This window comes from Impatiens glandulifera, chromosome 4, assembly GCF_907164915.1.
Source record: "Impatiens glandulifera chromosome 4, dImpGla2.1, whole genome shotgun sequence".
Lineage (NCBI taxonomy): Eukaryota > Viridiplantae > Streptophyta > Magnoliopsida > Ericales > Balsaminaceae > Impatiens > Impatiens glandulifera.
Window position 1 is genome coordinate 52,757,047 of NC_061865.1, and position 11,337 is coordinate 52,768,383.

An 11,337-nucleotide genomic window follows, 5' to 3' on the forward strand; every position below is an offset into this window, starting at 1 on the left:
TTTTTTTCTGGTGGGGTAGTTGTCGATCCAGAAAAAAAAAAGTTTCTATGCACACCCTACCATCATGACCCTATTTCCATTCAAAACATCTCCTGATTAAATCAAACTTGTAACATCTTTGTAGATGTTTTTTTTACTTTAACTTAGGTTCAATCATTAATGTTGGAGGAATTAGAGTAAATGACCCTAAAAATATGGTGAATTGAGGGAAGTACGGGCCCATAATTTAAATAGCGCTGGTGACCTTCTTTTTTTTAATGACAATTATACCCTTGCGTAACGCAACTCCAGTTGCATGACGCAACCAAAATTTTTTTTTTCAATTTTTTTTTCGTCTCGCGGTTGCGTGACGCACCTGGGGTTGCGTGACGCAACTGGGGCATTTTCGTCCAAAAAATTTCATAATTAAAATTTTTGAAAAATAAAAAAATAAAAAATTGCGTCACGCAACCTGAAGATGCGTGACGCAATAGGGACATTTTCGTTAAAAAAAAATGGTCACCAACGCTATTTAAATTATGGGCCCGCACTTCCCTCAATTCACCCTATTTTTAGGGTCATTTACTCCAATTTCCCTTAATGTTGTTATATTCTCTATTTATTTAGTTATTATTTGGTTATATTTAATTATTCAGTCTCATTTTTTTAAATTCATTTTTCATGGAATAATTAACGATTTCAATTTGACTATGGTGTTTTCTAAATAATTTTTGTCTCATTTTCAACTAAGGGTGTAAACGAGTCAAGCCGAACTTGACTCGAGCTCGATCGAGCTTTCAATATTAAGCTCGAATTCGGATCGATCATATAACCATAGGCTCAAGTTCGGCTCGAAAAACTCAAATTTAAATATATTTATATATTAATTTCTTATATTAAAAAAATAATGGAAGTCGAGAATTCATTCATCGGACCGTACAACCCTCTGCGTATTTTTTTATTTTACGCACTATAACTATTCCTCAGCCAGGACTTGGTTCACGTAAGAATGAACGTATTAGTTCGCGTAAGAATACACATAAAATACATAAGGGAGTTATTCATGTTAAGCAAGTTTGAGAAGAATACTTTCAAATCGTATATTATATTTGAGATTAACTTGAAAACATATTAGACTCTATTATGTTTATTAATACAATACATTGAGTATAATAAATAATATTATGATATAATATATTTTGAATTAATTTTTAATAATTATGTTTATGTAATTAAATTAATATCAAATTTATTTATTTTCTTATAACTTATAACTATTATATAATATATATTTTTTAATTTATAAATATTATTTTGGTATATTTTAATAAAATAATTTAAAGTGAAATAAAAATTATTTTATATCTTATAAAATATAATACATTGAGATTGTATATATATTAAATAATATTAAATTATAATTATATTTTGATTTGATTTTCAAAAATCATATTTCTATAAATAAATTAATATCAAATCTATTTATTTTCATATAAGTATTATATAACGGGAAATTTGACGAAATGACCTTAAAGATTGGGTTATTTGACCTGTTGGTAATTTGTTATTTTTTTGCGCTCGTGGTGCTCTATTTTTTTATACGATTTTGCCCTTGTCGCGAAACGCTAAGTGACTTAGCGTTTCGCTAAGTGGATTAGGGGTTTGTATAAATACTCAAATATTTTCATTTCCTTAAATTTCTTTCTCTCTCTTCTCCAATTCTCTCCTTCACTTCACGGTGGCCGGCGACGACGGCGGCCGGCGGCGACGACGACGGCGGCCGGCGGCGACGACGGCGGCCGGCGGCGACGACGGCTCCGTTTCCTTCACTCCATACAAATCTATACAGATCAGAGCTCTTCTAACCTAACTAATTCATTTATGTTTATCTATTGCCGATTTCTAACCCTGAATCTATTTTGCATGCAGGTTTCTGATTCTAGGGTTTCTGTGCAGGTCTCCGATTCTAACTATTTGAAGGTCGTCGAGTTAGATCTTCATTTCAGATGTGATAAACAGTTATGTTCTTGTTTACATTTTCTTCATTTCAAAAACCTTTTCATATTTCGTTTATGTTCATCATTTTCTTCGTTTTGTTGATTCTTATTTGTTATATGGTTCATATTGGTTCATGTTTGAGCATTTCGTTAGGTTATTATTTGTTATTCGTTCATATTTGCAGAAAATCTATGTCTGATAAGAGCGTATGTGTTTCCGTTTCAGATTTGCTTACCGTTTCGCTACGGACTTACCGTTTCGCTACGGACTTACCGTTTCGCTACGGACTTACCGTTTCGCTACGGACTTACCGTTTCTCTAAGTAGTACCTCGCGATTCGCTAAGTATCAAGATTTTTTGTTATTTATAGTTAATCATGAACTTCATTTGACAAGGTATCTACATCACTTCATGGTTATGAAGAGAACCTGTGTTAACAAAACAAACATTCTAATTTTACATTGGAAACATTTAGATTCTTCAGAAAATGCCTTTGAAGAATCTATCATTGACCTCCAGATAAGCAAAGATTGGCTGACTTTGATTTCGTTAGTCGTTAAGCTAAAGAAATAAATTTCAAACAATTTTCTCTTATTTGGAGTTCAACGATAGCTTCTTCAAAGACTTTTTCTGAAGAATCTAAATGTTTCCATGTAAAATTATAGGGTTTGTTTTGTTAACACATGTTCTTTTCAAAACCATGACTTTGTTGTTGATACCTTGTCAAACGAGATAGATTACCTATGAAACCAATAAAAAGTTTTGTACTTGACGATTCGCTAAGTACTACGAGCTCCAGCTAGGAGAATGGTTTGAATTCAATTTCGTTATTAAACAAATATAGTAGCGAAAACGTATTCAAACCATCTTCTCTTAGCTGGAGCTCGTTGACCTCGCGATTCGCTAAGTACCTCCCGATTCGCTAAGTACCTCCCGATTCGCTAAGTACCTCCCAATTCGCTAAGTGCCTCCCGATTCGCTAAGTGCCTCCCGATTCGCTAAGTGCCTCCCGATTTTCGAAGTACCTCCCAATTCGCTAAGTACCTCCCGACTCGCTACGGAAGTTGAAGAGACGCGCGTACGCACACGCGCTAGACCTTATATATTCAAAAATTTCAGAACATTTCATTTCAACCGCCCCGACTGTCTCTCTCTAACCCATTTTCTCTTCACTGAATCTTGTCAAGGCCGATTATTTCTTCTTTCTTCTCGTTCGTCATTAAGGTTTGTTCATTCTTCTCCCCGCCTATCATTTTCTGCTTTTTTGTTCATGGGTTTCGGTTTTATTTGTTAAGTGTAATGTTAAGTGTTTCTGTTCAGTATATTTTTTTGCCATTAGGTTTTCTGTTCAGTATATTTTTTTGCCATTAGGGTTTCGCTAAGTACCTCCCGATTCGGTAAGTACCTAGCGATTCGCTAAATACCTAGTGGTGGCCGATCATTTTCTGGTTTTTTGTTTATGGATTTTGGTCTTTGCATGTTAAGTTTAGGTGTTTGTTTCATATTTTTTGTTTAGGGTTTTTGAATGTTAAGTTTTATTGTTTGTTTCTGATTAGTTATGTATGGTTAATGATGTCTTATGTTCAGTTAATGGTTTCACTAGGTACCTCTCGATTCGCTAAGTACCTCCCGATTCGCTAAGTACCTAGCGATTCGCTAAGTACCTCCCGATTCGCTAAGTACCTCCCGATTCGCTAAGTACATATAAAAATTCACATGTGGCAATTGGGGATTGCTTATTGGTGGACAGAATCAGGCGAGAGCACAGGACTTTTATTAAGGATCCTGCTAACTATCCAGTCGTCGAATTCAAAGACTATTACATGGCATCACCACATAGATATATGCCAGAATGGTCAACAATTGACGATGTCTACATGCCTGTGAACATTAACCAGAAACACTGGATTTTGTGTGTAGCACGTCTTCAAAAGTACCGCATTGACGTGTACGACTGTGATGCATATCTTTATAAGAATCTGGATCCTTATTTGAAACTCTTCTGCGACATGATTCCACATATATTCGCAAAGAAATCACTCCTGGTGAGAGGGTAAGGTATCCTAAATTCAACTTCGAAGGCCCCATCCAACCAATGACTTACAAACGGTTACCACACCCCAAAGTGAAAACCGCTGCAGCTAAGGTTGGAGAAGTCCCACGGGCAACAGAGAGCGGGGACTGTGGGGTCTTCACGCTAATGTATATGGAACACTTGACCGCTAATCAACCCGTGCACAATGTGACCTCAGAAAACATGGGGTTTTTTAGGCAGAAGATGGCGGTCCGGTTATTCCATCAGATTATGGAACCTTAGTGTAAACATTATTTTGTGTAAATTGGATAACTTATTTTGATGTATTGTAAACCTTGATGAATATTTTGGAAGTTGGATGATAAATTATTTTGAACTTGAATTGCAGAAAACCTTCAACGTAAAAAACAAGTGTAACCCTTGAATTGACCCTTCAACGTACAAAAAAGATAACCTCGAATTGACTCTTTGTTTTGCCAAGTACTCTTCGTCTCGCTAAGTAAGTACTTATCGTTTCGCTAAGTTAGTACTCTTCGATTCGCTAAGTGCCTCCCGATTCGCGAAGTACCTCCCGTTTCGCTAAGTACTCTTCGTTTCGCTAAGTTATTACTCATCGTTTCCCTACTCATATACTACTACTAGAACATACAACATAAACTTTAAACCTGAATTAACAACATAGTATCTTACGCATAGTATCTTACCAGTACATAGTTCAATTAACAACATATATTAAAACATAGTATCTATCAAGCTAAAGGTTCATATTGTTGAGATGATGAGTCATGCTGCTTAGATGATGAAGCTCGTGCAGTAGATGGTGCAGGAATCACTGCTTTGCATGTTGCCCTATTATGTCCAAGCCCAGCACATGAGCTGCATCGTCTCGGGACCTTACGGACCTCACCCTGGGATGACCTACGCTTTGTTTGTGGCCTGCATTTCTTAACCTTCACATTTGGTTTAAGACACGAACGTTGCTTGATATGTTCGGGAACATCCCAATTTTCTTCATCACCGGGAGGATAACATGTCTCGGCATATGAATTTATCCAACACTCAGTTGTGTAATACCTGTGTGTAGGGAAAATATAACGAATTATTAATTGGTTAAACAGGATGAACACGTGAGCTAAATATTAATACCTTGAACAGAAGTTATAAGAAACCAAATTTCGACTACGGGCAGTAGCCATTGCATGCGTACAAGGAAGACCCGAAACTTCGAATACTCTACAAGTGCAGTTCATGTCTTTCAAATTGACTTTGAAATGGGACTGATTGTCATGCACATAAAACTCGAATCGGTTAAGCGATTGAACTGTATAGAATCTGGCCTTCTCGAATCCCTCACGTAACACCTTCTCATAATTTGGAGATAAAACTTCTTCGTGATTAGACGCTCTTTCTCTTCTATCGTTAAACCAATGTTGTATTGTGAATCTTAAATACTCAGTCATTTCTGAAATGGGATACTTTCTGGCTTCCCTGCTCTGACTATTGAAACTCTCAGCATAATTGCTTGTGAGTTGATTGTATCGCTTACCGGGAAAAAATGTTCTACTCCATCTTTGGAACCCAATTTCTTCCAAATAGGCAGCAATCATGTGATCTTTAACCTTGATCTTCTCAAACCACCGATTAAATTCGTGGATAGTGTACGCCCTTGAAGCCGAATCAAACTCCGCATGACACTTATAACTTTTGAATTTGGCCACAATATTCGTCTTTATGTGATATGTGCATGCACCGTGGTCTGCTTCTGGGAAAACAGCACACAAGGCATTAGCGATGCTTGGGTGTCTGTCGGATATGAAGACGAGATCATCAACTAATTCAATTGCGTCTCTCAATTTTTGCATGAAATAAGTCCAGGAGTTATTATTCTCTGAATCAACAACGCCGAATGCGACAGGATATAGTTGCTCATTCGCATCCAATGCAATAGCCACCAATAATTGACCACCCACCTTGTGCTTAAGAAAACTAGCATCAACACATAATACAGGACGACAAAAGGATTTGAAACCCCTAATTGAGAGGCCTAGGGACATGAACATATACTTGAAGTGGCCGAGCTCGTCTGTCTGTATGTCGGTTATGCTACCAGGATTACACTTCTCCAACATGTAAAGGTATGATGGCAGTATTCCATAGGAATCCTCTACCGTTCCTCGCACAGCTATTAAAGCATTTTCCCTTGCCCTCCATGCCTTATTATAAGTCAAAAATATCCCATAAGTTGTCTGCATCTCTTCAATTATTTTCTTAGGCAAGTGGTTATGATGATGGTCCATGTACTTGCTCTTCACGCACTGCCCAATAACCCATGCTGGTGTTTGCATTTTTTTCTTGGGCCTCGACAAAACTGAGCATGAGTGTTGTTGCTCAAATGTCCGGATCTCAAACATCTCAGAAAACTTACCTTTCACAGCCCGCAAGCTCCACTTACATGTCTCATCCAAACATTTGAGTTCCCAAAATATTTTTCTTGACTTCTCCACTTTGAATTCAACATGATTGGTCATCGCATATTTATATAGAGCAAGTTGAAGTTCTTTTTTATTTTCAAACAACGAACCGACTTCCAATACGGTTTCACTAGTTAATGCCATCGCAAATGTGGGGTCTGGCGGTGATGTGTCTGTCGGGTCTGTCGATGGTGTACCCATTGAAGATCGTCTTGCACTAGATGGTGTACCCATTGATGATCTTCTTGCACTTGTTGGTGTACCATTTGATGCCTTTCTTGCACTAGTTGGTGTACCCAATGATGATCTTCTTGCACTTGGTTGTATAGGTATTGATGCTTTTTCAACACTATTAACATGCAAGTCCTGAGTAAGTGGGATGTGAGGCAAAGAGGTTTCTCCGGCTTCATTTTGACTTTCAACAAAGAATTCCAAGGGTACAACAGGTGGAACAAATTTTTGAGTAAGTTGTGGTGGTAGTATACTTTCTTGAGTTGGGTATGTAAGTAGTGGTATCTTTTCTTTAGTAAACGCTGACTTCTCCACTACAGATACACACAATGGTGACACTGTTCGACCCAAAATCAAGCGTGATAGATATGTGTTCAAATCCCCATCATTATCAATAAAAACAGGTTTTGGATTTCTGATATTCGGAATATCATACTTCACTTGGAGCACTAAATCGTATGTTGATACCTGGGGATTAAGTCTATCGTAGAGTATATCAAGTAATTCAGCATAACGAGTACTTTGGGGTAGATCAAATGTTTTGATTGAAGATGCATCAAAATACAGTATTCCATCAGCATCAAGTTTCCACTCTCCATTATAGAAAACGAAAACTTCAGCTGCAATAAAAAAACATGATTTGATTTAGAGACGGATAATTAATACTTCGCGAATCGCTAGGAACTTAGCGAAACGGGAAGGCCTTCGCGAATCGTTAGGCACTTGGCGAAACGGGAAGGCCTTCGCGAATCGTAAGGCACTTAGCGAAACGGGAAGGCCTTCGCGAATCGCTAGGCACTTACCGAAACGGGAAGTAAACCCTAATCAATCTAAAAAACCGAACATCAATAAAACATGCTTAAAATAGACGTACCTATTGGAACAGTGCTCGTGCACGTCGTCGAGCTCATAGTGGATTTCGAACGAACCGCCGCCGCCGAGATCTCCGACGAGTTCGCCGCCGCCGCCGCCGGAGTTTAGAGAGAAGGAGGAGAAAACCGGGAAGAGAGAGAAGGAGAAGAAAAGAAATGAAAAAAAAGTACGGAGGTTATATTAAATAATAAGGGTAATCTGGACATTTCACATATCGTCACTTCGCGAAACGCTAAGTCACTTAGCGTTTCGCGACAAGGGAAAAATCGTCCAAAAAAAATAAAATCACCACGAGCGCAATAAAATTATCAACTTACCATCAGATCAAATAACCTCATCTTTGAGGTTATTTGATCAAATTTCCCTTATATAACATATATTTTTTAATTTATAAGTATATTTTGGGGAGGTCCATAAGCAATAAGCCCATAGATAGTCTTATGAGTACTATGTTTCAAATTTTGATTAAAAAATAAAATATAATAAAAAAAAATTATATGATTAGGCTCTAAAAAACTCTACGAGCCATCAAACGAGTTTTTACCTAAGCTCGAATTCGGCTCGAATCTTAAACGAGCTGGCTCGAGCTCGGCTCGAATTCGATTTTGATCAAACTCGAATCGAACTTTGACCGAGCCACTCACGAGCAGCTCACGAACGTCTCAACTCGTTTACACCTCTATTTTCAACTATTAAAATTGAATAATTGTTTAATTATAAAATGTTAATAGTTTTGTCCAACAAATTGTGCTAGTTTTTTAAATTAGAAAAAAAAAACTGTCATTCTATTTTGTAAAATTAATAAAGGAATAATCTTACTCTTTATTAAAGCAATGTATAATTGATTTTTAAAATTGAATATGATTAATTTGCATAATAGCTATCTATATATTAGAATAAAAAAATTAACTATTCAGCATAATATAGTAATGTTTCTAAAAACATCATAAACGAAATTGAAAGTAAGGTCTCATCATCTTATTTGTATGCCAAGTTGGCAAGTGTTTGAAATTTGAGATAGATAATTAGCTATAGTAAGTAAGGTCAATTTTTTGGATAAATTTTTATTTTGTTTTATTGTGTCAATTATATTTTATCAAAAAGACCTTGATTAATCAGATAGTTGATGGGATTGATAATTTGATATCCGACCATATACATTCAATAATTGATATTTGATATTTTTCAAAATTAATTTTAAAATGTTTTCGTATATCATAATTTTAATTACATTGGATGAAGATCGAATTGGTTCGGTTATTACAATATGTAATGTATTCGACTATAATGTATCGATTTTATTATATCAAAATCTTATATCCAATGAATTATATGCTTTCAGTTCAATTGAGTAAGTATAATAGTTAAGCGGTTAAAATTGATTTAAATACTCACATTTTACTTATAACAACAAAGTTACATTCAAACTTTAGGACTATTTAAACTAAAATGATTACCTAACTTTTAAAATTGGGTTGAGTTTTACCCACACCTAGTTTGGCTTCTAAAGTCGGCATACCAAAATTTGTCACCCAATTTGCATTGGGCTGTATTAATTGGAATAATAAAGTATAATGACATTGTAAAGAGTGTGAAATAGAAATCCAAACAATATTGTAAGTGAAACTATTGATGTTATTTATTATTATAAATTAGTTTAATGTATTACATTTGCAATATGCTAATGTTCAATTAATATAACAAATATGGTTTAAAAAATAGTAAATAATAATACAATGGAGATTTGATAAATCAAGCAAAGAAGGCTATCTATTAAATCCCATGATCTTGGGGGCAAATCTCAATAGTCTATCAAGAGTATTTGGCATGAACTTCCTAGCAAACAAAAAGCAAATATTGTTGTCCTCTTCATTATATTTGCAATTCCTTCCCTTCCTTAATCTCTCCAAAAGTTCAACAGTAACATCTGCCCTCACAAATCGGCTCGGATGAGGTCCACCCCGAGACCAATCAACCCATGTCAAAGTTCTATTCGAGTTCGGTACCCAAAACATCGAGCTAACAAATGTAGGCATATAATGTTCGTCCGCATAACATGATCCCTTGCAATAATTTTGGAATATTGGAAAGAATTTCTCGTCAGAGATGATCTCGAGCGCAAGGTCACGGTCCATTTGAAACCATTGGGACCCTTTCCTCCATTGTTCGATCGTAATGGTAGGTCCCATATTGGGGCTATATCTGCCACGGCCAACTGGCCCAGGCAAATCGTAGGATTCTACGAAGTTTTGAGTTGTGTTCATAAAATATGAATAAATTGTTGAGAAATTGAACAAAGGTATGCAAGTCTCTGAAAGTAGGATGAACCGTTTGTTTGAGAAATCGAGAAGAGCATTAGCTAATAATCTACGCTCTGCCTCGATCATATTTACTTTTCCCCATCCAACTTCCTAAAAAGTATTAGAATAGCATACATTAACTTAAGATTGTGAAAATAAATAAAATTTAAATGGTCATAGATAAAAATAATAATTGAAACTTGTTTTTATTGATCCACTTTATACAAAGTTGATTTTAAAATGAAGATACAAGAGATTATATTTTTATTTAATCTAAATAATTGTCACATCTTCTATCTCCATTGCCACTGTTATTTTTGTTGGATACTACCTTTTGAGCCCACAATCAGAAGCACAAAAACCCATTATTGCATCAAGTTGAAAAATGTGATTGTGACAACCTTAGAGTTTCTTTCTTACATATAATATTTAATTAAATTTACTCAAACCACAAATAGCAGATAGAGTTCATTTGCTTTTCATTTGTGAATTTTATATTTTAACATATGAAAAAATATTATAATAAATTAAAACTCAAACTACTTTATCATCTTGGAGTCTACCATCCTTGCCCACCATTAATATTACTTTTTCTTCCTCAATTAAATATATTTTTATAAGATTTAAAGAATTTGGAAAATGTTTATATCCCTAAATCAAGCTTAAATTAAAGCAAATAGAGATAAAATTTATTAGAAAAGGCCAAGCATTTAAATAAAGTGATGACCACTTCAAGAATTTTGTGGGAATGCAAAGGGTTGAAGAAAGGAACTTTACATATCCCAATCAATAACTAATTCATTAATAATTAAATTCAAGTTTTCTCCATTTTTTCAAATAACAATAATCAAGGAATTAATCGACTGACCTTACTAGGAATTCTCCTCCCATGGAAGAGACCACTCTCTTGATGATCAGTTTGGTTATAACCCGGATGTGAATGGACATAAATCGAGTATAAACCATCATACCCTTTAAAAAACTTCTCCCAAAGAGGTGACAACCAAACAGGTCCTCTAGTCAAGAACAAAAAAGCAAGTTTGGGAACAGTTTTGAATGGTAAAGCTTTAATCTTTGGAGTCAATGAAGCTCTCCACATCAATTCTTCATCATTCATATCATGATCTAACAAATGATCTCTTAATCCACCCAAATGGGTTTTGTTCTCCGATGAAGAAGAACATGAAACGGCGCCGGCGCCGGCGTTTGATGGGTTTGAGAATGTCGTCGGAGTGGGAGATGTAGAGAGAGATAACTGAGTAACATGAAGATCTAGAGAGAAGTTAGTGTTGAGATATGAAGTTAATATGAAGCCGATACTTAATCCGGAGACGAATAAGAGTAGGTTTGCTGGATTGAAATGGGTTTTCATGATCATCTTCATCTTCTTCCCCGTGGCATCTGTTCTTTCGATTTGATGTGAAATAAGACAAGAGTTTTGGAGTGATTA

The 11,337-nt window shown here is 35.6% G+C and overlaps 1 protein-coding gene across 1 annotated transcript; it reads right to left on the minus strand.

The window, feature by feature from the left end:
- Positions 1-9,208: 9,208 nt before the first annotated feature.
- LOC124936753 (glycosyltransferase BC10-like) lies at positions 9,209-11,337 on the minus strand. The gene is made up of 2 exons (XM_047477273.1): positions 10,756-11,337; positions 9,209-9,998 (listed from the first exon to the last, which is right to left on the minus strand). Exons 1-2 carry the CDS (start codon positions 11,269-11,271, stop codon positions 9,354-9,356), a joined length of 1,161 nt encoding a protein of 386 aa, XP_047333229.1. The 5' UTR covers positions 11,272-11,337; the 3' UTR covers positions 9,209-9,353.

What these genes read in the sequence shown, in the direction of transcription:
- LOC124936753 (XM_047477273.1), bottom strand. Translation starts at nt 11,271, where the DNA reads ATGAAGATGATCATGAAAACCCATTTCAATCCAGCAAACCTACTCTTA. An exon ending in GGAGGAGAATTCCTAGTAAG is followed by an intron (nt 9,999 to 10,755) that starts GTCAGTCGATTA and finishes AATACTTTTTAG; the next exon opens with GAAGTTGGATGGGGAAAAGT.